The sequence below is a fragment of the Coregonus clupeaformis genome, chromosome 31, assembly GCF_020615455.1.
Source record: "Coregonus clupeaformis isolate EN_2021a chromosome 31, ASM2061545v1, whole genome shotgun sequence".
NCBI lineage: Eukaryota > Metazoa > Chordata > Actinopteri > Salmoniformes > Salmonidae > Coregonus > Coregonus clupeaformis.
In genome coordinates, this window is record NC_059222.1 from 11,396,579 (window position 1) to 11,423,144 (window position 26,566).

The 26,566-nt window shown below is 43.4% G+C and overlaps 1 protein-coding gene across 3 annotated transcripts in view; it reads right to left on the reverse strand.

The window, feature by feature from the left end:
- LOC121547568 (protein tweety homolog 2-like) overlaps positions 1-26,566 on the reverse strand; it is a 128,023-nt gene that overhangs the window by 28,338 nt on the left and 73,119 nt on the right. For all 3 annotated transcript variants that reach the window (XM_041858907.1, XM_041858906.1, XM_041858908.1), the window contains exons 3-5: positions 21,751-21,862; positions 3,463-3,683; positions 405-500 (exon numbers count right to left, since the gene is read on the reverse strand). In XM_041858907.1, the coding sequence (XP_041714841.1) occupies positions 405-500; positions 3,463-3,683; positions 21,751-21,862 (429 nt within the window). The remainder of the gene's footprint in view (positions 1-404; positions 501-3,462; positions 3,684-21,750; positions 21,863-26,566) is intronic.

Sequence of the window (26,566 nt, forward strand, 5' to 3'; positions counted from 1 at the left end):
TTCAACATATCCCTTCAAAAAGTCGATTCCTCCCTCCTTCCCTACCCCTGCTTGAAACAACTTCACACAACAAATTAAGAACTAAATAATACAAGCTATTCCAGACCGGGCTGTGAGAAGGAAAAAGGCTTCCCTTTTCCATTTCAGTCAAGTGCATTTGTAATTCAGGTAAGTTATGTAAGACACATAAAACAGGTCAAGTAACACTCTGGAAATTCTGTGGGGGGTTCTTGAAATGGCAATTATGGCACGACTCCAAGTCAATTAAATCAACCACAAACGTATGGTTCTTGGAAATGGGCATGGCAAATCTCCAAGCAGCTAATTGAATCAAGTGCATCGACAGACCAAACAATACAGTAAATAATTGAACAGAACAGAAATAGGGGGAGTAGGCTACTCACGTGGTCAGCAGCCAGCGAGACTGCTTGGCCAGGCCCAGGCAAGCCGCAAGACAGATGAGCAGATCTAGGATCAGTAGCAGCAGGTAGGTGAGCCACCTAGAGGACAGAGAGAGAATGACAGAGAGTCAGTCAGTCAGACAGCGTAACAGATCTAGGATCAGTAGCAGCAGGTAGGTGAGGCACCTAGGTCCTAGAGGACAGAGAGAGAATGACAGAGAGTGTTACAGTCACAGAAATACAAGTTCCTTATCTTATCTTCATTGCCTACTCCTATGGGTACACTCAATATGTCCACCGTTCCACCTATCAGAGAACATTGACTTGAAAGGGAATGCCTGTTCTAGTAATTATATTTCTATGGTTACAGTAATGTGCAGAGTCAGCTGAGGGAGCAGCCAACCAAGTTTCAACCCAAATGAGAGTCAGCTGGCTGGTCCATGTCCTTAGCTTACACACGACTGGCTGACACTTAGGACACTTTGGCTAACCCAATTGGACGCATACTGTCAGACATCACACTGGATGTCTCTGTGTAGGTCAGTGGAGGATTGGTTGGACGTGTGTGTGAGACAGACAGATCGACCGACCGACCGACCGGATTTGCTGCCTTCAACTAATGGCAGGGCTGCATCTGGAACTGCATGTTGCAGATATTCATATAATGAATAGAGCATACACAATGTCTTATAATATTTCAATCTATCTGACAGTAGATCATATTTGATCTACACAATACATTTCTATTTCTCTGAACATTCTGTAAATGTCCCTTCTCCTGTGTAAATAATCAAGTCAAACCAACCAACCAATGATATTGTGTACAGATAAGTATAAATAAGTTGGGACACTATACTGCACAGCAAATTCTCCAGTGTTAAAACACAAACAAATCAACACTGACAGTGTGAAATCAACACTGAAAGTATTGAGTCTGTGGACCCATATAGACACCGGAACATATTAAATTAACACTGCTTAGTGTAAAGCCTTATTCAAATATTTCCCAGAGTGCCTTGCCTTTCGAGTAAATTGTAGAGCTACCACCCATGACTGTATTTGTTAAAGACAAAGACATGGTTGTTGCATTCATCCATTCGGTCCTGTGGACTTCACCAAGTGAGATCCTACGTGAATAATATGTTATCATATATTTTTGTATTTATTATTTAACACAATACCATACATATTTCATAAGGCCTTATTTTGAGGGCCTATTTTTACCCTAATACAGGGGCCTGAAATTCATACACATCACTTTGAACCAAAACCACGCCCATCATTATCATATTTCCCAGCATACTCTATTGTAGGTTGATTTTTTTAATTGTTTGTTTCAATATCTATGTTAGTGCATGTATATTGAATGCTTGATTAATTAGTCACAAGTCTCTGAATGTCCTTGAGTGGCCCAGCCAGAGCCAGGACTATAACCCTATCGAACATCTCTGGAGAGACCTGAAAATAGCTGTGCAGCGTCGCTCCCCATCCAACCTGACAGAGCTTGCGAGGATCTGCAGAGAAGAATGGGAGAAACTCCCCAAATACAGGTGTGCCAAGCTTGTAGAGTCATACCCAAGAAGAATCGAGGCTGTAATCCCTGCCAAAGGTGCTTCAACAAAGTACTGAGTAAAGGGTCTGAATGCTTATGTAAATGTTATATATTTTTTATTTTATTTGTAATACATTTGCAAACATTTCTAAAAACCTATTTTTGCTTTGTCATTATGGGACATTGTGTGTAGATTGATGATAAACATTTTTTTAAATCAATTTTAGAATAAGGCTGTAACGTAACAAAACGTGGAAAAGGTCAAGGGGTCTGAATACTTTCCGAATGCACTGTAGTTCGATTTTTGGTTTTCAAATAACTTGCATATATTCAAATACCTTCAAATATTATTGTTTTTCTGAGACCTGTATTTGAATATCAAAGGAAAAGGTTGCCTTTAGTTGATTCTCTATATTTGACTACCTCGAGTATTTGAAAAGTTGGTATTATCAAATAAATTACCAAATACAACTCTTTTCTGCCCAGGTCTGGTCAGTGTAGGAATGGACATGGTGTAGGCTGTGTGTGAGTGAGTGTGTGAGTGAGTGAGTGAGTGAGTGTGTCAGTGTGTCAGTGTATGAATGGACATGGCGTAGGCTATTTGTGTGCTTGATGTCTTTACTTTTTGCTGACAATATAATTTTGTGTGTATGTGTGTGCATATGTGTGTGAGAACAAGATGCAGTCTAAGTCGATGTGTGTGTGTGTGTGTGTATGTGTGTGTTCTGTGCCCTCATCTGAAGCCATCTGCTACAGTCAGAACAGAACAGAAGCAGTGCTATAATTGTGGTCAGTGGTCTCTGGCTGGGGCCCATGTAGGGACAGATCCAGTCCAGATGGTTTAATAATGGATGAGCTCAAATCCATTCGCATTAATTTTTCATGCTCTGAATGCTATGGCGATGTCCCCCCAACCCTACCCCATCTTCTGTATATTACTCTCTCCCCTTCCTTCTCTCTCTCACACTTTCTCTATATTTCTATTTCTCTCTGTCTTCCTTCTGTCTCTCTTCTCTCTCTCTCCCTCGCTCTCTCACTCCTCTTTCGCTCTCTCTATTATATCTCTCTCTCTCCTCAACCTCTTTCCCCCCTCTCTTCTCTTGGCACTCCAGAGGGTACAGTAGTACAGTATAAGCAGGAGGATGTAGGACCATGTGCCTGGTGCCTGTTGTCTCTCCAGTGATCACTCTTACTTGGTGCATTTCAGCCAAATTTGGAGTCAAGCTGAACACCATCACAGGGAATTGGATACATGAATAGTAACTCGCTGAATGTGGAGGCTCTCAGCTGAACTATGTTTTCATCTGAACTCAATAAGGTCGTATTAATGTTGTGCAAATGTTGTAAAAACAATCTGAACATACAGAACGCAGGGTGAGATGGATTACTGATTAGAGGTAGTCATTCATTAATTCACACACACGCACACAAACACTCACACACGCCCACAAGCACACACATTCATACACACACACACACGGTCTATATGTGGTCTTGTCTGGTCTATACCTGTAGTACTCTACGTATGTGGTTTGGTCTGCGATAGCGGCCAGGTCTACTTTAGCCGTGTCCCAGTCAGGAAGGCCCAACAGCTGTTTGATGATGTTGTCAGCCATCTGCTGCATGAAGCGCAGGGTCTGTACGTAGTCTCCCCGCGTAGCGAAGATCTCATCCAGCCTCGCCAGGTGCTGCTTCAGACCACTCTCCATGCTACCCATGGTGTTAGTCACCTAGAGGAGATGAGGAGAGAGGGAGAGGAGGAGAAGGAGAAGGAGGAGGAGGAGGAGGAGAGGTGTGTACACACAGAATACTCAGCTAACTTCCATATGAATAACAAGAGTTAGATTGCATTCTAAATGACACCATATTCTCTATTTAGTGCACTACTTTTGACCACGGCCCATAGCGGATTTAGGTGCGTATTACAGGGCAGGCTTGACAATAAAGTTCTCAGTTCTAGACGTCTAATACACTATGAAAGTGACGCAGCCTTGTAGTTTTTGTACTTTTGTAAGCTTTTTGAATGGTCTTCAATGGGCCTTAGTGGTCCTCAGCGCAATAACTTCATAAAAGGCATCTGGCAGAAGTAAATTCATCCACAAACACAAATGTGATGATATAATCGGCAAGCCCTTTCAAAAGAATAGGGGACAGGACCCGGAAGTATGACGTAGGACAACATCACTTGCACAGCGTATTCAGGAGATGTTGGTTCTCCAGGGATGACTTCATTATGTTATTCTGGGGTCACCATGGTGGTTTATAAAACATTATATTCTCATTTAATTCTAGGCTAATGTAGAAATAGACTCTACACGGTTTACTACATAATTACACTGCATAATGATACTGCTGCAAATTAGGCTTAGCAACCCGGGCAACAGCCTCCATGAAACACACAACTAAACAAACAAGCAAGAGATTTATAAACTTCTTCCTACTTACATTTTTCTGTGACACTCTTATTTACACAAAATTTGTCAAACCCCATAGGGCTCTGGTCAAAAGTAGTGCACATATGGTGCCATTTACAGTTTTTGCCCATTGCTTACACACTAAAACCGAATGCTTAGACCAAAGCCTCAATACCTAAACTTCTTGTAGCATAGCTTAAACACAGTGTAACCATAGCTTAAACACAATGTCAACTTTGCACTTTGTTTGCAATTCTGTAACACACTTATTGCGAAACACTACACACGTTTTCTTACATTAGACACTTTGTTCAAAAACGAAATCACCTGTTATCATTGGGAAAACACTCTGTTCAAAATGCATAACTCATCTGGCAATTGTATGCACTTACATACACACCTGAAAACACTTGCACAGAAAACAGAACACCAATCAGTCTGAGCCTTAGCACTACAAATAGGCCTCAGGTAAGCCATTTTAGAACTTTGCAAGCATGGAGGCAATGAGAGTCAGAGTAAGAGGAGGACAAAGAGAGAGAGGAGTCGGATGAGGAAGAGGACGTGGAAGAGGACGAGGACCAGTGCGGAGACGTATATCAGATGACATCAGGGCTACTCTGGTGGACCATGTGATAAATCATGGCCTGTCCATGAGGGAGGCTGGGCAAAGAGTCCACCCTAACCTCAGTCGCTACACAGTAGCATCGATAATAAGGACATTCCGACTGGAGAACAGGTATATCTTCAAGTTTCTACTCCAGACTGTACCTACTGTATGTGTCACATGAGTCTGTATCATATTACAGTATTACTGTACTAACTATACTATACAAAAATGGGTAGTGCTGTGAAGTACTGTATATGTAAAGGAATACCATTGTGATGTTGCAGTACTGTGTACAGTTTGAAAGTACAGTATGTGAAAAATAACCTAACCAATGACATCTAGTGGTGGCATTTTCTACAGAATGGTTGGACGACCTCCTCAAGGTGGAAGGGAAACGGCTCTTCACTCAACAACAAGAGCTTGCCATCATTGAAATGGTGCGAGAAAATAATGCAATCCAATTTTGAGAGGAACAGTGTCAGGGTCAAGGATCTGCGCCATGATTATGTGCAGGTATGTGTCACTTTACTTTACAAACTATATATTGTGATGTGGGTTTATGCTGCCACCTGCCCTGCCTGTAGCTTGTAGTTTTTGTCTATACTCACCCAAACCAGCCCCTACTTGTGTGAAAATATAGACATTGTAGTTACTGTATGTGTTTTCAGTAACACTATTCAATATTTTCTGTTACAGACAGTTCTGGAGTTTGATGCCGCCGAACTGCCGCATGAGTTCATCTACGTGGATGAGGCAGGCTTCAATCTGGCCAAAACCAGGCGTCGGGCCGTAACGTAGTTGGACAAAGGGCTGTTGTAAATGTCCCTGGGCAGCGTGGGGGAAATATCACCTTGTGTGCTGCAATTAGTGTCCAAGGAGTCCTGCATCATCATGCCACTCTAGGTCCCTACAATACAGGACAGATCATTGCATTTTTTCCCCCAATAGCAATTTAACCAGTAATTGTTTAGTTTTTTTACTTGTTTTGTTGCTAAATTTGATGTTAAGAATTTCTGTAAGAACGTTTGTTTTTTTGTAAAAACTTTTTGTAAATACTGTTTGATTACTGCAGAAATTCTACTTTTGAGTTTTACAGACGACAATGACAATAAAATGACAATAAAAATAGAAACACAAAGACTGCAGTGTTTTATATAAAGCCCATCAGTGTGTTGCTGCTGATATGAAATAGTCATTCAAATGTTGCTTGTGTGTATGGTTTTGTTGCAAGAATTTCATTTTTAGAAAGGAGTGTTAAGTTTTGATTGCAGTGTTTCATTTTGGCATATATCTGAGTTGTTAATCTCCAAGTGCTATGTCTGATTGGCTTGTGTGTTGAGTTTTGACATAATGAGCCAAATTCTGCAAAAAGTGTGTAAGCAATAGGCAAAAACTGTAATTGGGACACAATCCAAATGTGGAGAAGGATTACACTATCACTTCGCTTTCCACTTAATTACAACATAGTTCCAGGGAGGGGGTTGTTGACTGGGAAATGTTTTTCAGAGACAGTGACATTCTGGTATTTGATAATTAAAAGGGGCAATAAATGCTTCCATTCAGCCCTAGGTACTTGGCATTCAGCGGGCGTACAGACCACTCATATTGTTTATGTGTTTGTAGAGGAGGGGACAGCGGTGTGGTTTGGTTCTGGGGGGCTGCTGGGTGGAAGTTAAGAGGTAGTTTGGTATTCACTGTGTGTATGTGGACTCACTATCCTCACTCACTAGATTGCCTTTGGCTATAGGGAGAGTGGGAGGGAGGGGGGAGAGTGTAGTAGAGAGAAAGAGCGAGAGGAATTAAGAAATGAAGGGAATTAAGATTGAGAGCGAGAGAGAGAGAGCGAGCGAGAGAGACAGAAAGGGAGAGAGAGTCAGAAAGAAAGAGAGTATCTGAGAGAGCGAAAGAAAGAAAGTGAGAGGGAGAGTAAAAAAGAAAGAAAGAAAGTGAAAGAGAGAAAGAAAGAAAGTGATAGAGATGAGGAACCAGGGGAAGAATATAAAGCTAATCAGAGGGTTGGTTTAGGGAGTTGAGGTGACATCCAAAGGTTTTTGGATGGAATTGGCAAATACGGAACAAACACATTACGCTACACTGATTGCGACAGTGCCACGAGGCCTAATGTACCACAGTCACTTGTACTAGCCAGCCTACCTGGATGGCTTCCAGCCCTACAGAAACAGAGGATGCGAACCAAATGGCACCCTATTCCCTATTTAGTGCACTACTCTTGACCAGGGCCCGTATGGCTAGGGTATAAGGTGCCATTTGTGAGGCAGACCGAAAGATAGAGTTTAGCAACAACAAGTGTCTGGTGTGCTACTGTTATCTGGCCCTTGGATGTACACAGAGAGCTAATATTAATAATATGCATGTCAATCTCTCCTGGCTCAAAGTGGAGGAGAGATTGACTTCATCACTACTTGTATTTATGAGAGGTATTGACATGTTAAATGCACCGAGCTGTCTGTTTGAATTACTGGCGCACAGCTCGGTCACCCATGCATACCCCACTAGATATGCCATCAGAGGTCTCTTCACAGTCCCCAAGTCCAGAACAGACTATGGGAGGCGCACAGTACTACATAGAGCCATGACTACATGGAACTCTATTCCACATCAAGTAACTGATGCAAGTAGTCAAATTAGATTTAAAAAACAGATTAAAAAACACCTTATGGAACAGCGGGGACTGTGAAGCAACACAAACATAGGCGCAGACACATGCATACACACACACGATAACATACACACTATACACACACGTACACATGGATTTTGTACTGTAGATATGTGGTAGTGGTGGAGTAGGGTCCTGAGGGCACACTGTGTTGTGAAATCTGTGAATGCATTGTAATGTTTTTAAAATTGTATGAACTGCCTTAATTTTGCTGGACCCCAGGAAGAGTAGCTGCTGCCTTGGCTCCAGCTAATGGGGATCCATAATAAATACAAATAGGGTGCCATTTGGGAGGCAGACCGAAAGATAGAGTTTAGCAACAACATGTGTCTGGTGTGCTACTGTTATCTGATCCACTATTTAATTTCCACAGCTTTATTTAAACTCCTCAAACTCAGGAGATGAAATCATTGCTGGGAAAGCGTGTATCTGAGCTCTGTGGGACTGCATGGGAATCTTATCTGTAGAGTCTAGGGAGTCACTGGATCCAGTTGGTTGCCTGTATCGATTCGGTCTGATCCTCATCTTCGCATCGCTTCAACTGATACTGTAGATATGGCTGTGGCTCTGCTGTTGTCATCCATCCACTATGGGTGTCACAAATGGTACCCTATTCCCTATATAGTGCACCATCTTTCAAAAGTAGTGCACTATGTAGGGAATAGGGTGCTATTTGGAATGTACCCTATGTTTTCATAGCCTGTTGGACAGGGTATAGTGAATCCATCCAATCACACACACATTTGAGTTTCTCTCAGTAGACAATTTCTCACAAAATATTGGGTGTTATGGCAAAACTGACCTAAATAACTTGTAGACCTGTGATGCAACTCCATACGATTCAAAGTTGCTGCGTTCATGTCAGGGGAACATAGCTGGGGTGAAACTTAGGTGCAACTCCATACGATATGATATGTGGCTCTGTTCACGCCAGGAGAACTGAGCAGGAGTTAACGAATTCGGTAAAACTCCACATGATTACTGCATTTCCATTTCCGTTTTTGTGTGTTACACTTGCATTCAGTAGCATACAGTACCAGTCAAAACTTTGGACACGCCTACTCATTTACGGGTTTGTCTTTATTTTTACTATTTTCTACAATGTAGAATAATAGTGAATATATCAAAACTATGAAATAACACATATGGAATCATGTAGTAACCAAAATAGTGTTAAACAAATCAAAATATATTTTATATTTGATATTCTTCAAAGTAGCCACCCTTTGCCTTGATGACAGCTTTGCACACTCTTGGCATTCTCTCAACCAGCTTCATGAGGTAGTCACCTGGAATTCATTTCAATTAACAGGTGTGCCTTCTTAAAAGATAATTTGTGGAATTTCTTCCCTTCTTAATGCGTTTGAGCCAATCAGTTGTGTTGTGACAAGGCAGGGGTGGTATACAGAAGATAGCCATATTTGGTAAAAGACCAAGTCCATATTATGGCAAGAACAGCTCAAATAAGCAAAGAGAAATGACAGTCCATCATTACATTAAGACATGAAGGTCAGTCAATACGAAAAATGTCAGGAATTTCTAAGGTTTCTTCAAGTGCATTTGCAAAAACCATCAAGCACTATGATGTAACTGGCTGCCATGAGGACCGCCACAGGAAAGGAAGACCCAGAGTTACCTTTGCTGCAGAGGATAAGTTCATTAGAGTTACCAGCCTCAGAAATTGCAGCCCAAGTAAATGCTTCACAGAGTTCAAGTAACAGACACATCTCAACATCAACTGTTCAGAGGAGACTGCGTGAATCAGGCCTTCATGATCGAATTGCTGCAAAGAAACCCCTACTAAAGGACACCAATAAGAAGAAGAGACTTGCTTGGGCCAAGAAACACAAGCAACGGACATTAGACCGGTGGAAATGTGTCCTTTGGTCTGATGAGTCCAGATTTTAGATCTTTGGTTCCAACCGCCGTGTCTTTGTGAGACGCAGAGTAGGTGAATGGATTATCTCCGCATGTGTGGTTCCCACCGTGAAGGAGGTGGTGTGATGGTGTGGTGGTGCTTTGCTGGTGACACTGTCTGTGATTTATTTAGAATTCAAGGCACACTTAACTAGCATGGCTACCACAGCATTCTGCAGCGATATGCCATCCTATCTGATTTGCGCTTTGTGGGACTATCATTTGTTTTTCAACAGGACAATGACCCAACACACCTCCAGGCTGTGTAAGGGCTATTTGACCAAGAAGGAGAGTGATGGAGTGCTGCATCAGATGACCTGGCCTCCACAATCACCCGACCTCAACCCAATTGAGATGGTTATGGATGAGTTGGACCGCAGAGTGAAGGAAAAGCAGCCAACAAGTGCTAAGCATATGTGGGTATTATTTCAAGACTGTTGGAAAAGCATTCCAGGTGAAGCTGGTTGAGAGAATGCCAAGAGTGTGCAAAGCTGTCCTCAAGGCAAAGGGTGGCTACTTCCTAGAATCTAAAATCTACAATATATTTTGATTTGTTTAACACTTTTTTGGTTACTACATGATTCCATATTTGTTATTTCATACAATGTAGAAAATAGTAAAAACAAAGAAAAAACCCTGAATGAGTAGGTGTGTCCAAACTTTTGACTGGTACTGTATATGAATCACATGATCATGCATAGCATTGATGTCAAACGGAAGAACCAAGGACACGGATGGCTCCTGATGTTGTGAGATTCTCTCTGGTGTTTACAGAACAACTGGTGCTGTGAGATTAGGATATCAGGATTCAAGGATGCTGTGAGATTAGAATATCAGGACCTGTTTAGACAAAGCAATTGTAACAGTAGAGCAAACGATCAAATTATATGGGGAAATGAATGGCTGCAGCATTGCCGTTATAATGAGTACATGATGCATGGAATACTAAGGCATAAATGTATGAAAACGTGTATTCTTATTTTAAATGTATGTAGTTATGTCCTTGGGCTGTACCTGTCTATTTATTTTATGTATTATGTCATGTTTTATGTTTTGTGTGGACCCCAGGAAGAGTAGCTGCTGCTTAAGCAGTAGCTAATGGGGATCCTAATGAAATACTAAATACTAAATGGCAATTACACAGCAGTGTATCCAGTCGACTAAGAACAATTACACATCAATCATAGGATTTGAGACTGTAACCTGGTAGTCAGTCAGTCACAGTGGTTCCTTAACCACTGTACTGTGGCAGTATTATATTTCAGCTTGATATAGTTTGAGATACAAGACACATTATTCTTCTTCTCCGGGCTCTTGCTCAAATTGACTCTGCTCGATGGAGAAGAGGAGGAAAGGAAGGGAGGAGGAGAGGAGAAGTTTGAATGGATGAGCTCAGGCGTTAAATGGATCATGGCTCTAAAGTGCTGCAGCTGACCTGCCACCCAAAGATGGATTCTGCCTCCATTGGTTAAATTGGGGTCATAAAATCTTGAAAAACATCTTTAAAAATAGATTTTCCCTTTTTTACCACCGTGATGTGATGGTGACCACAGCTGATGTTTTACATCCCAAAATAGATAGTATGTCCTGAGAGAGGGGTTAAGATACATTTTGGTTTGTGGGTTCGGAAGAAGAGAGAACATGAAAGTGACAGAATCTTTCATCAGAAAAAAAGATGATTGACATTGACTGATTGACACACATAGAAAGGAGGCTAGGAGAATAATCCACAGAATGGTTGTCTATGGTGGATATTACAGTGGCTTGTGAAAGTATTCACGACCCTTGGCATTTTTCCTATTTTGTTGCCTTACAACCTGGAATTAAAATGGATTTTTTTTGGGGGTTTGTATCATTTACACAAGATGCTTACCACTTTGAAGATCCAAATATTTGTTCTTGTGAAACAAACAAGAAATCAGACAAGAAACAGAAAACTTGAGCGTGCATAACTGTTCACCCCCCCAAAGTCAATACTTTGTAGAGCCACCTTTTGCAGCAATTACAGCTGCAAGTCTCATGAGGAATGTCTCTATAAGCTTGGCACATCTAGCCACTGGGATTTTTGCCCATTCTTCAAGGCAAAACTGCTCCAGCTCCTTCAAGTTGGATGGGTTCCGCTAGTGTACAGCAATCTTTAAGCCATATCACAGATTCTCAATTGGATTGAGGTCTGGGCTTTGACTAGGCCATTCCAAGACATTTAAATGTTTCCCCTTAAACCACTTGAGTGTTGCTTTAGCAGTATGCTTAGGGTCATTGTCCTGCTGGAAGGTGAACCTCTGTCCCAGTCTCAAATTTCTGGAAGACTGAAACAGGTTTCCCTCAAGAATTTCCCTGTATTTAGCGCCATCCATCATTCCTTCAATTCGGACCAGTTTCCCAGTCCCTGCCGATGAAAAACATCCCCACAGCATGATGCTGCCACCACCATGCTTCACTGAGGGGATGGTGTTCTCGGGGTGATGAGAGGTGTTGGGTTTGTGCCAGACATAGCGTTTTCCTTGATGGCCAAAAAGTGGAGTGTACGGCTTAAAGTGGTCCTATGGACAGATACTCCAATCTCCGCTGTGGAGCTTTGCAGCTCCTTCAGGGTTATCTTTGGTTTCTTTGTTGCCTCTTTGATTAATGTCCTCCTTGTTGCCTCTCTGATTAATGCCTTCCTTGCCTGGTCCGTGAGTTTTGGTGGGCGGCCTCTCTTGGCAGGTTTGTTGTGGTGCCATATTCTTTCCATTTTTTAATAATGGATTTAATGGTGCTCCGTGGGATGTTCAAAGTTTTCACCCCCTTTGCTATGAAGCACTTAAATAAGATCTGGTGCAACCAATTACCTTCAGAAGTCACATAATTAGTTAAATAAAGTCCACCTGTGTGCAATCTAAGTGTCACATGATCTCAGTATATATACACCTGTTCTGAAAGGCCCCAGAGTCTGCAACACCACTAAGCAAGGGCCACCACCAAGCAAGCGGCACCATGAAGACCAAGGAGCTCTACACACAGGTCAGGGACAAAGTTGTGCAGAAGTACAGATCAGGGTTGGGTTATAACAAAATATCAGAAACTTTGAACATCCCACGGAGCACCATTAAATCCATTATTAAAAAATGGAAAGAATATGGCAACACAACAAACCTGCCAAGAGAGGGCCACCCACCAAAACTCACGGACCAGGCAAGGAGGGCATTAATCAATGAGGCAACAAAGAAACAAAAGATAACACTGAAGGAGCTGCAAAACTCCACAGCGGAGATTGGAGTATCTGTCCATAGGACCACTTTAAGCTGTACACTCCACAGAGCTGGGCTTTACGGAAGAGTGGCCAGAAAAAAGCCAATGCTTAAAGAAAAAATAAGCAAACACGTTTGGTGTTCGCCAAAAGCCATGTGGGAGACTCCCCAAACATATGGAAGAAGGTACTCTGGTCAGATGAGACTAAAGTTGAGCTTTTTGGCCATCAAGAAAAACACTATGTCTGGCGCAAACCCAACACCTCTCACCACCCCGAGAACACCATCCCCAGGGACTGGGATATTCTTGAGGGAAACCTGTTTCAGTCTTCCAGAGATTTGAGACTGGGACAGAGGTTCACCTTCCAGCAGGACAATGACCCTAAGCATACTGCTAAAGTGACACTTGAGTGTTTAAGAGTGAATAGTTATGCATGCTCATGTTTTCTGTTTTTTTGTCTTATTTCTTGTTTGTTTCACAACATAAAATATTTTGCATCTTCAAAGTGGTAGGCATGTTGTGTAAATCAAATGATACAACCCCCCAAAAAAATCCATTTTAATTCCAGGTTGTAAGGCAACAAAATAGGAAAAATACAAGGGGGGGGGGGGGTGAATACTTTCGCAAGCCACTGTATTAAGACCCTTTGCTATTAGACTCGAAATTGAGCTCAGGTGCATCCTGTTTCCATTGATCATCCTTGAGATGTTTCTACAACTTGATTGGAGTCCACCTGTGGTAAATTCAATTGACTGGAAATGATTTTGAAAGGCACACACCTGTCTATATAAGGTCCCACAGTTGACAGTGCATGTAAGAGCAAAAACCAAGCCGTTAGGTGGAAGAAATTGTCCATAGAGCTCCGAGACAGGATTGTGTCGAGGCACAGATTTGGGGAAGGGTACCAAAACATTTCTGCAGCATTGAAGGTCCCCAATAACACAGTGACCTCCATCATTCTTAAATGGAAGAAGTTTGGAACCACCAAGACTCTTCCTAGAGCTGGCCGCTTGGCCAAACTGAGCAATCGGGAGAGAAGGGCCTTGGTCAGGGAGGTGACCATGAACCCGATGGTCACTGAAAGAGCTCCAGAGTTCCTCTGTGGAGATGGAAGAACCTTCCAGAAGAGCAACCATCTCTGCAGCACTCCATCAATCAGGCCTTTTTAGTAGAGTGGCCAGACGGAAGCCACTCCTCAGTAAAAGGCACATGACAACCCGCTTGGAGTTTGCCAAAAGGCACCTAAAGGACGCAGACCATGAGAAAAAAGCTTCTCTGGTCTGATTAAACTAAGATTGAACTCTTTGGCCTGAATGCGAAGCGTCACGTCTGGAGGAAACCTGCCACTATCTCTATGGTGAAGCATGGTGGTGGCAGCATTATGCTGTGGGGATGTTTTTCAGCGGCAGGGCCTGGGAGAAAAGTCAGGATCTAGAGAAAGCTGAATGGAGTAAAGTCCAGAGAGATCCTTGATGAAAACCTGCTCCAGAGCGCTCAGGACCTCAGACTGGGGCGAAGGTTCACCTTCCAACAGGACAACGACCCTAAGCACACAGCCAAGACAATGCAGGAGTGGCCTCGGGACAAGTCTAGAAGTCTCCTTGACTGGCCCAGCCAGAGCCCGGACTTGAACCCGATCTAACATCTCTGGAGAAAGCTGAAAATAGCTTTGCAGCGACGCTCCCCATCCAACCTGACAGAGCTTGAGAGGATCTGCAGAGAAGAATGGGAGAAACTCCCCAAATACAGGTGTGCCAAGCTTGTAGCGTCATACCCAAGAAGACTAGAGGCTGTAATCACTGCCAAAGGTGCTTAAACAAAGTACTGGGTAAAGGGTCTGAATACTTATATAAATGTGATATTGTGGGGTATTGTGCGTAGATTGATGAGGGCTTATTTTAGAATAAGGCTGTAACGTAACAAAATGCGGAAAAGGTCAAGGGGTCTGAATACTTTCCGAATGCACTGTATGTATATGTATATGATGGTGTATAGACAGTATGGACAGTATATTAATAGAAAGGGTTTGTACAGCAGTAGTTATATAGGATGAGCCTTGACTAGAGTACAGTATATACATAAAAAGTTGGTAAAACAGTATGTAAACATTATTCAAGTGAGCAGTGTTCAATTACTATGTACATAGGGCAGCAATCTCTAAGTTGCATGGTAGAGTACCGGGTGGTAGCCGGCTAGTAACAGTGACTAAGTTCAGGGCAGGGTACTGGGTGGAGGCCAGCTAGTGGTGACTATTTAACAGTCTGATGGCCTGGAGTTAAAAGCTGTTTTTCAGTCTCTCGGTCCCAGCTTTGATGCACCTGTACTATCTCCGCCTTCTAGCGGGGTGAACAGGCCGTGGCTCGGGTGGCTGAGGTCCTTGATGATCTTCCTGTGACACTGGGTTCTGTAGATGTCCTGGAGGGCAGGCAGTGTGCCCACTGTGATGCGTTGGGCTGATCGCAATTGCAGACGGTGCAATTGCCGTACCTGGCGATACAGCCCAACAGGATGCTCTTAATGGTGCAACTGTAGAAGTTTGTGAGGGTCTTAGGGACCAAGCCAAATTTCTTCAGCCACACTGTCTGTGTGGATGGACCATTTCAGGTTGTCAGTGATGTGCACGCCAAGGAACTCAGAGCTTTTCACCTTCTTCACTGTGGCCCCGTCGATGTGGATGTACTCTCTGTGCTGTCTCCTGAAGTCCACGATCAGCTCCTTTGTTTTGTTGACATTGAGGGAGAGGTTTTTTTTCTTGGCACCCCTCCCTCACCTCCTCCCTGTAGGCTGTCTCATCATTGTTGGTAATCAGGCTGTTGTGTCGTCTGCAAACTTGATGATTGAGTTGGAGACATGCGTGGCCACGCAGTCATGGTTCAACAGGGAGTACAGGAGGGGGCTGAGCACGCACACTTGTGGGGCCCCAATGTTGAGGATCAGCGTAGTGGAGTTGTTGTTGCCTACCTTCACCACCTGGCGTCGGCCCATCAGGAAGTCCAGGACCCAGTTGCACAGGGTCAGACCCAGGGCCCCGAGCTTAGTGATGAGCTTGGAGGGCACTATGGTGTTGAAGGCTGAGCTGTAGTTGATGAACAGCATTCTTACATACAGTTGAAGTCGGAAGTTTACATACACCTTAGCCAAATACATTTAAACTCTGTTGTTCACAATTCCTGACATTTAATCCTAGTAAAAATTCCCTGTCTTAGGTCAGTTAGGATCACCACTTTATTTTAAGAATGTGAAATGTCAGAATAATAGTAGAGAGAATGATTTATTTAAGCTTTTATTTCTTTCATCACATTCCCAGTGGGTCAGAAGTTTACATACACTCAATTAGTATTTGGTAGCATTGCCTTTAAATTGTTTAACTTGGGTCAAACGTTTTGGGTAGCCTTCCACAAGCTTCCCACAATAAATTGGATGAATTTTGACCCATTCCTTATGACAGAGCTGGTGTAACTGAGTCAGGTGTCTAGGCCTCCTAGCTCGCACACGCTTTTTCAGTTCTGCCCACAAATGTTCTATAGGATTGAGGTCAGGGCTTTGTGATGGCCACTCCAATACCTTGACTTTGTTGTCCTTAAGCCATTTTGCCACAACTTTGGAAGTATGCTTGGGGTCATTGTCCATTTGGAAGACCCATTCGCTATCAAGCTTTAACTTCCTGACTGATTTCTTGAGATGTTGCTTCAATATTTCCTCATAATTTTCCTTCCTCATGATGCCATCTATTTTGTGAAGTGCACCAGTCCCTCCTGCAGCAAAGCACCCCCACAGCATGATGCTGCCACCCCCGTCCTTCACGGTTGGGATGGTGTTCTTCGGCTTGCAAGCTCCCCCTTTTTCCTACAAACATAACGATGGTCATTATGGCCAAACAGTTCTATTTTTGTTTCATCAGACAAGAGGAAATTTCTCCAAAAAGTACGATCTTTGTCCCCATGTGCAGTTGCAAACCGTAGTCTGGCTTTTTTATGGCGGTTTTGGAGCAGTGGCTTCTTCCTTGCTGAGCGGCCTTCCAGGTTATGTCGATATTGGACTCGTTTTACTGTGGATATTGATACTTTTGTGCCTGTTTCCTCCAGCATCTTCACAAGGTCCTTTGCTGTTGTTCTGGGATTGATTTTCACTTTTCGCACCAAAGTACGTTCATCTCTAGGAGACAGAACGCATCTCCTTCCTGAGTGGTATGATGGCTGCATGGTCCCATGGTGTTTATACGTGCGTACTATTGTTTGTACAGATGAACGTGGTACCTTCAGGCATTTGGAAATTGAACAAGACTTGTGGAGGTCTACAATTTGTTTTCTGAGGTCTTGGCTGATTTCTTTTGATTTTCCCATGATGTCAAGCAAAGAGGCACTGAGTTTGAAGGTAGGCCTTGAAATACATCCACAGGTACACCTCCAATTGACTCAAATTATGTCAATTAGCCTATCAGAAGCTTCTAAAGCCATGACATCATTTTCTGGAATTTTCCAAGCTGTTTAAAGGCACAGTCAACTTAGTGTATGTAAACTTCTGACCCACTGGAATTGTGATACAGTGAATTATAAGTGAAATAATCTGTCTGTAAACAATTGTTGGAAAAATTACTTGTGTCATGCACAAAGTAGATGTCCTAACCGACTTGCCAAAACTATAGTTTGTTAACAAGAAATGTGTGGAGTGGTTGAAAAACAAGTTTTAATGTCTCCAACCTAAGTGTATGTGAACTTCCAACTTCAACTGTAGGTATTCCTCTTGTCCAGATGGGGTGGGCAGTGTGCAGTGCGATGGCGATTGCGTCATCCATGGATCTGTTGGGGCGGTATGCAAATTGTAGTGGGTCTAGGGTGTCGGGTAAGGTGGAGGTGATATGATCCTTGACTAGACTCTCAAAGCACTTCAAGATGACAGCAGTGAGTGCTACGGGGTGATAGTCATTTAGTTCAGTTACTTTTGCTTCTTGGGTACAGGAACAATGGTGGACATCTTGAAGCAAGTGGGGACAACAGACTGGGATAGCGCAAGATTGAATATGTCCGTTATCATTACAGCCAACTGATCTGCACATGCTCTGAGGACGCGGCTTGGAATGCAGTATGGGCCGGCGGCCCTGCGAGGGTTAACACGCTTAAATGTCTTACTCACATCGGCCACGGAGAACGAGAGCTCACAGTCCTAGTAAGTGGCGGTGGCCTGCATCGGCGGCACTGTGTTTTCCTCGAAACAGGAAAAGAAGGTGTTTAGCTTGTCCGGGAGCAAGGCATTGGTGTCCGTGACGTGGCTGGGTTTCCCTTTATAGTCCGTGATTATCTGGAGTCCCTGCCACATACGTCTCATGTCTGAGCTGTTGAATTGCGACTCCACTTTGTCCCTGTACTGCCGTTTTGCCTGTTTCATTGCCTTACGGAGGGCATATCTGGTCTGTTTGTACACATTCATGTTCCCAGTCACCTTGCCGTGGTTAAATGCGGTGGTTTGCGCTTTCAGTTTTGCGCGAATGCTGGCATCTATCCACGTTTTTAATAATAAACATGGCCGTGACGATGACGAAGAGAATTATTTTGGGAGGTAATGCGGTCGCCATTTTATTGTGAGGTATTCCAGAACGGGAGAACAAAAGGACTTGAGTTCCTGCACGTTACCACAATCACACCATGAGTAATTAATCATGAAACATACATCTCCACCTTTCTTTTTCCCAGAGAGTTCTTTCTTCCTGTCCACGCGATGGATGGAGAACCCTGCTGGCTGAATGGATGGGGACAGTATATCCGGAGAGAGCCATGATTCCATGAAACAGAGTATGTTGTAGTCCCTTATGTGTCTCTGGAAGGTGATCCTCGCCCTGAGCTCATCTACTTTATTGTCCAGGGACTGAATGTAGCGAGTAATATACTCGGAAGTGGTGGATGGTATGCCCTCCTCCAGAGTCTGACCACTCCTTATTATTCTTCTCTGGCAACGGCGTTTTGGAGCAGCCCTTGGGATGAATGGAATTGCCTCGGGAAGTTCAAACAAAGCATCCCATTCAGGGAAGTTTAATTTCTGGTTTAAATGCTGGTGAGTGACTGCCGATTTAATATCCAAAAATTCTTGCCGGCTGTAGGTAATAATGCAAGAAACGTTCTGAGCAAATAATGTAAGAAATAACAGTTAAAAAAGTTAAATACTGCAAAGTTGGCTAGGAACTAGAAACAGGGCGAATATGTATTTTGGCACCATCCTATGACAAAGACATGCTGACCTTCATGTTCGTGTTCTAGCCGCAGCAATGTATGTGTATGGATGCCAAGGCTGCAGCAGCCAGCAGGTTAATGACCTGAGGGATGCCCTCCTGAAATCCCTGATCTGGGACAGGAGTCAAACCTAGGAGTCTATAGGCCCAGATCCAGACCCAGGCCCAGGTCCAACTCTCAGTCAAAAGCTCTCACACAGAGTCTGCGTCCAAAATGGCACCTTATTCCCTACATAGTGCACTACTTTTGACCAGAGCGCTATGGTGCAGTATTATGTGTGCACTATGTAGGGGTTATTTGGGACGCACACAGAGACCTCCAACCAGGCAGTTTATCAATGGCCTGTCAACTCCATCCCATACAAAACCCTGCTTCCTTCCCCTCAACAATTTTCAAACATTCTCTCTCCAAGAGCCCGATTCTTTGAACTTGGTTGCTTATGCTGGAAGTTGTTCTCAAGTAAATCCTTCTTTATTCACACACAGTGTCAAATAACTAATCTTTCATCTCTATTGTTTCCAGACAAAGCCTATTATGATGAGAGCGTGTTTGGTTGAGGGAAATATGTTTACAGTTATGTCACTTGCCAGGTCCAAACCAGGGCTAGATATAACCTTGCTTTCTGACTGACCAATACAAGCAACACTGATAGCCTGGTCCAACATCTGTTTGTGCTGTGTGTCCAAGTTGGCAAGACATCCCAAACAGATCTGTGACCAGGCTAGATATCTGACTGTTGGCTGCCAAAACCTCTCTCTTCATTCACTTTCCTCCAAGCCTCAGCAAAGAATATAACTATTTATTTATAGAATGTCTGCAGAGTTCCTAGTTCATTTGGGATATCACTTAAAGATTACACAATAGACCAAGCATTCAAAATTCCCGTAATTCCCATTACGCTATCAGCAGCAGACTGTTTTTCTGGCTTCTTCTTCTGAAAAGAATGTCTTCTAACTGTGTGTCTGATTGTTAATTCAGATTCCCAGTCAGAGTTGTCTGTGTGGGGGCAGATAGATATCTACACAACCATATGGTCCAGAACTAATGAACTAACTCAACCAAAGCTGGGAAAATTGATGGTGACTGTGAAGTTAAAAAGCAGCCATTGATGGTGACTGTTAAGATCTGCTCTTTGGATGTGAACCGACTTCTGAAGAGGAGGAGGAAGCATCTGAGTGGTGGGGGCAGAAGCCAAAGCAGCCATTGTTGTCAGAAAGGAGACTTTAACACTGAAGCAGCCTATCAGGACGCCCGGCCATTGGTCCTCTTCAAAGGTCTTTGTTTCCTGGGTTCACGGCTGATTATGTGAAGGGAGACTGTGGAGTGTGTGTGTGTGTGAGTGTGTGTGTGTTTGAGTGTGTTTGGAGTCTGATTGTGAAGGGAGACTGTGGAGTCTGTCTATAAGACATAGTAAGGCCTTTGTAATGCTGGAAGACCAGGACTAACAGCTCAGATAGGAATCAGGCTATTGGTTCTACACACTGTGGGCCAGTTTCCCGGCCATGCTCAACTGAGAATCTCCATTAAAAGGGCATCTTAGTCTTGGACTAGACGTAATCTGTGCCCGTTAAACCGACTATGTGTGTTTTCAAGCTCAGCAGTTTGAGTCACAGCTATACGAGAGACAGCTAGCTACGGAAGCATTAATTTACTTTAACACAGATGGGGAGTTAATCCATGCTCTTTGACAGCATTCATAGAAGTCATCTGGAGTCTCTCTCGCTCGCTCTCATGATGATGCACTTCCTGCCTCACTGCTGAGGGAGGTGATAAGGATGGAGGATAGTGGGAGTTGTAATGGTGATGTCATTATAAGCCAGAGAGGCTGTATAATCACCCCGGTCCCCAGCGGAGTGTGACATATTGATCAGAGACCCACCAGAGAGCAGTAACTTGGTGGTTACCATGGCTCAATCTATTATTGGTTGAAGCAGGGTTTGATTCCTGCATAGGCCACTTAGGCTACACTGAATATACAGTATATAGCACTATAAGTGTTAACTGTACTACAAGTGTCTTTGGATAATAGCATCTGCTGGTGGCATTTTAAATGGGACCATTTTTAATCAAATTCAGAATTAAGGAAATCTGATTATGTTCAACCATTAAGGTCTGTACATCATAAGGGACATACATCACAACATTTCTGTGCCTTTTCTGCCTATAAAATGGCTGGGATCAAACATAGCTTGCTCCTTTTTAGCACTGAGAGAAAATAGAACTAAAATCCCACTGCCAAATCTTCCTGTAGAGTCCTGAGCCTTATTATTTGAGTGATAAAACGCCCCGGAGAGTGTGAAATTGATTTGGGTGTCTCTTTATGTGTCATCATCAGCGCTTCATAGCACTAAATCGAAAAATCAGACAGATATAAATAGCCAGGAAGGGCCTCACAGTGTAAAGTAGTGGGCACACCAGGGACGACAGAGGAGGAGGATGGTTCTTTGTTCATGGGGAGTTTCAGTCTGTCCCCGCAGCATAGGGAGTAGGATTTGGGTGGGTGGGTAGAGAAGCGTGGACAATTGTCAGCAGTATAATTTAGGGGGGAGTAGTGATTCTACTGTACCCACCAGGCTGTCGACCACTCCCAGGGTATGATTGGTGTTGTACAGGGAGTTGTCAGAGGTATGGTTATGTAGTGTATGGTAATGTAGTGGTAATGTAGCGAAGTGATAATGTACAGGAAACTTAGAGGTAATGTTTTGAGTCTGTAGTGCTACCCACCAGACTGTCGACCCCTCCCAGGGTGTGATTGGCATTGTACAGGGAGTACGTCAGCTGGTACACCCCATCGTTGGTCTCGCTGTTGCCATAGAAACCCACTCCCACCGCAGCGCTGCACAGAGCGAGAGACAGGAAGGAAGATGCAGGTTAGCGTTTCTGATAAATCAATGAGTATAGGACAATGTATACAACCTACAGTACTTAGTACCAACGACTGGTCCAATAAATAATTGATATTTGTTTAAAGGAGGGTGTTTTGCCACAATCAGAAACTATTATTCCGTCATGGCCTTTGTAGCTCCTAGGGTGAGAGTTGTCAAAAGTTATGGTGAGCTATCACGACTACAACCCCTGAAATGGCAACATGAAAGCTTGAGCTTCGTTGCACACCCCACCTTGAGGGCATCGTGCAAGCTAGAAGAATACTGTATGTTAGGTTGGTTGATGATTGTGAAAAGGTTTGTGTGGGAACCACCATTCTTCGGTTTATTCAGTCTAAAAAGTAGATCAAATAGATCAGTGCACAATAAATAAAAAGAGATAAAGACATAAAACATCCTCACAGCAAATGGAGAAACACACAGCACAGTTAAGACATTCACGTGAGTCATATTGGTTGCGTCCCAAATGGCACCCTATTCCCTATATAGTGAAATACTTTTGACCAGGGCCCATAGGGCTCTGGTCAAATGTAGTGCACTATGTAAGGGATTGGGTGCCATTTGGGATCACAGACATTGTTGTGGAGGCTGAGGTTAATGTTGCTTCTCTGGAATTATTCCTCTATTTCGACAGTGTGCGGGTCTCCATCTCTTCCCTAGTCAGAAATGATAGGAACATGTGCATCCTGGCTGAACATAGACAGAAAAACAACTGGACAGAATCACTCACAACATTTGTCATCCAGTGACTGAGAATTTTTCTGAACAGTCATCCTGTAAGGTTCTAATAGTGTAGTCCACTGTCATACAGAAAAACAGAACTATGCACTATCATAATAAATTGTTCTGTATTACTCCAGGCAACCTTTGATTACTAAGCATTACTAACATGCACACAGGCAAGCACATACACACTTCAGCAGTAGGCTGAAAATCGGTTCTCTCTGAAAATTACATTTTTCTCATCCTGTGTTCCAGTTTGTGTGTTATGGGCATCAAAATCAAATCACATTTTATTTATTATTTATTTTATGACAGTACTCTTGTGCATACTACAAGGAGTGGTCCCCCTATCTTAGTATCTCTACTAGTACTTTATCTTCACACTGCCCTGCATATCCCTCCCCTCCCCACTCCACCACACTAACACAACTACTGTGGAGATAAACCTCTCTCAGTATCTCTTGATTATTGGATCCTCACACTGTATACAGCCTACCCTTATATTAAAAATCCCACTGCCTCCTGTTATGTCTGGTCCATTACAGTGATGCTAGATGAGGACCACAGGTCAGTCCCAGTGGGTAGAAAGGGATGTAGGAACAGTCTAGGCTCTGATTGAAACCTCCACGTTCCTCAGAGTGCCTATCACTGGATGTGTCCCAAATGGGGCCCTATATACACTGAGCATACAAAACATTAGGAACACCTGCTCTGTCCATGACATAGACTTACCAGGTGAATCCAGGTGAAAGCTATGATCTCTTATTGATGTCACCTGTTAAATCCACTTCAATCAGTGTAGATGAAGGGGAGGAGACAGGTTAAAGAATGATTTTTAAGCCTTGAGACAATTGAGACATGTATTGTGTATGTGTGCCATTCAGAGTGTGAATTGGCAAGACAAAAAATGTAAGTGCCTTTGAACGGGGTATGGTAGTATGTGCCAGGCGCACCGGTTTGAGTGTGTCAAGAACTGCAACGCTGCTGGGTTTTTCACACTCAACAGTTTCCCGTGTGTATCAAGAATGGTCCACCACCCAAAGGACATCCAGCCAGTGGTCGAAAACGGGTAATTGATGAAAGAGGACAAAGGAGGCTGACACGAATTGTGGAGAGCAACAGACGGGCTATAGTTAGTCAACTGACAGTCCAGTACAACATTGGTGCCCAAAGACCCATAAAAGAATGCACAACTCGTTGTACCTTGATACGAATGGGGTATGGCAGCCGACGACCTTACAGAGTTCCACTTCTTTCAGCAAAAAACAAGAAACTGCGGTTGCAGTGGGCTAAGGAACGAAAACACAGAACTAGGGTATGGAGAAAACCACATGAGTACATGCATACATCATACCGCATGGCAACATTGCAGGCTGGTGGTTGTGGTGTGATAGTGTGGGGTGTGTTTTCATGGCACACATTGGGCCCCTTAAAAAAAGTGGAGCAACTTTTGAATGCCAAAGGATATATAAACATCATTGCCAATCAGGTGCATCCCTTCATGGCAGCAGTGTATCCATCTGCAAATTGATGGAACGAGCTATTCAGAGTAAAGAACCACTACCAGCCAACTTGACACAACTGTGGGAATCATTGGAGTCAACATGGGCCAGCATCCGTGTGGAATGCTTTCGACACCTTGTAGAGTCTGTGCCCTGACGAATTGAGGCTGTTCTGAGGGCAAAAGGGGGTGCAACTCAATATTAGGAATGTGTTCCTAATGTTTTATACACTCAGTGTATGTAGTGCACGACATTGGGAATAGGTTGCCATTTGGGACACATTCTGTGACTGTAATCCCTCTAAGGAGAAGCTTCCTCTGTCTCCCAATGCGTTGGGAAATGGCATTCTGATTTCCTCCCTCACAGCACTCTGCTGTGCTGTTTAGGACGGTAACAGTAATGTGGGTGGTACTGATGGGGAGTACACAATAAAAGTACATGGACCGGAACAGAAGGAACTATTATGATAATTATAACAGTGGAGAAAAGTCTCGTTAGCCAGACCCCCCTGTAGGGCAGCCAGGACTCCCACACAGCAGAGAGAGAGAGAGGGTGTAAGAGAGAGAAAGAGAGAGAGACAGAAAGAGACAGAGAGAGAGATAGAGAGAGAGAGAAAGAGGGGGAAGGGGGAGAGAAGGAGAGCGAAAGAGAGGGAAAGAGAGAGAAATAGAGAGAGAGAAAGGGAGAGAGAGGGAGAAAGAGAAGAGAGAGAATATGCATCTCTCACTTTGAATCAAGTACTGACGATGACGCATTACATCATGTCTGTGGGGTGTCTTTACTCTTTACAAACCAAAACATTAGCCCGGTGTCAAAAACACACTGTTGGGAATCTGCCTCCTTTCATGTTCCTGTGTTTAAACAAGCTCTATGATGCTAGAGACACACAGAGATGCATCCCAAATGGCGCCCTATTCCCTTTATAGTGCACTACTTTGTTTACTGTAAAGTTGTAAAGTTGTTCACTATATAGGGAATAGGGTGCCATTTGAGACACACATAGAGAAATCTCAAAACATCCGGGAAAGAAAGAAGTAAAGCCTAGCAAATAAAAGCAGCCTGGGGAAATAGGTTTCTCTTTTGAAGGGCTGTCTGAAATATCTGAATCATTCTCATTAACAGGATGATTGTAGGGGACTGGAGAGAAAGAAGAGAGATGGCGGGAGAGAGAGTTAGTAGAACTCCTTAACGCAGATAAATATCTGGTGACCATCAGACAGACTGAGTAGTAGATGGCTCAGGGGCCATAGGTGCTGATCTATGATCCTTATTCATTGTGATCTTAAAGGAAAAATGGATTCTAAATCAGCACTCCATCTCTGAGACGCTTGATATGGCCCCTGGTCTAATTTGACTGAGTATGCACATAGCAAACGTCCATGGAACTGTCATGTCCATGACACACAAACTGGAAAAGAGGATGAGAGAAAGCAAATTCACAGAGAGAGAACCGAAATTCAGCCTCTGGCTAAAGAACTCCAACTCCAACTTCTAAACACACATTTCTCTTTGCGAGTGTGCATGTGAGCGTGCGCGGGTGCATATACAGTGCATTCGGAAAGTATTCAGACCCCTTGACTTTTTCCACATTGTTACGTTACAGCCTTATTCTAAAATGGATTAAATTTTAAATGTTCCTCATCAATCTACACACAATACTCCATAATGACAACATGATAAAAAACGTAAATACCTTATTTTCATAAGTATTCAGACCCTTTGCTATGACACTCGAACTTGAGCTCAGGTGCATCCTGTTTCCATTGATCATCTTTGAGATGTTTCTACAACTTGATTGGAGTCCACCTGTGGTAAATTCAATTGATTGGACATGATTTGGAAAGGCACACACCTGTCTATATAAGGTCTCACAGTTGACAGTGCATGTCAGAGCAAAAACCAAGCCATGAGGTCGAAGGAATTGTCTGTAGAGCTCCGAGACAGGATTGAAGGTCCCCAAGAACACAGTGGCCCCTATCATTCTTAAATGGAAGAAGTTTGGAACCACCAAGACTCTTCATAGAGCTAGTCGCCAGGCCAAACTGAGCAACCGGGGGAGAAGGGCCTTGATCAGGGAGGTGACCAAGAACCCGATGGTCACTCTGACAGAGCTCCAGAGTTTCTCTGTGGAGATGGGAGAACCTTCCAGAAGGTCAACCATCTCTGCAGCCCTCCACCAATTTATGGTAGAGTGGCCAGACGGAAGCCACTCCTCAGTAAAAGGCACATGACAGCCCGTTTGGAGTTTGCCAAAAGGCACCTAAAGGACGCAGACCATGAGAAACAAGATGGCGCCGGAGAAGATGGCTGCCGTTTTACAGCCCTCTAACCAATTGTATTATTACGTGTGTTTTTTCGTGTTATTTGTAATTTATTCTGTATATAATGTTTCTGCCACAATCTCTTATGACCAAAAATAGCTTCTGGATA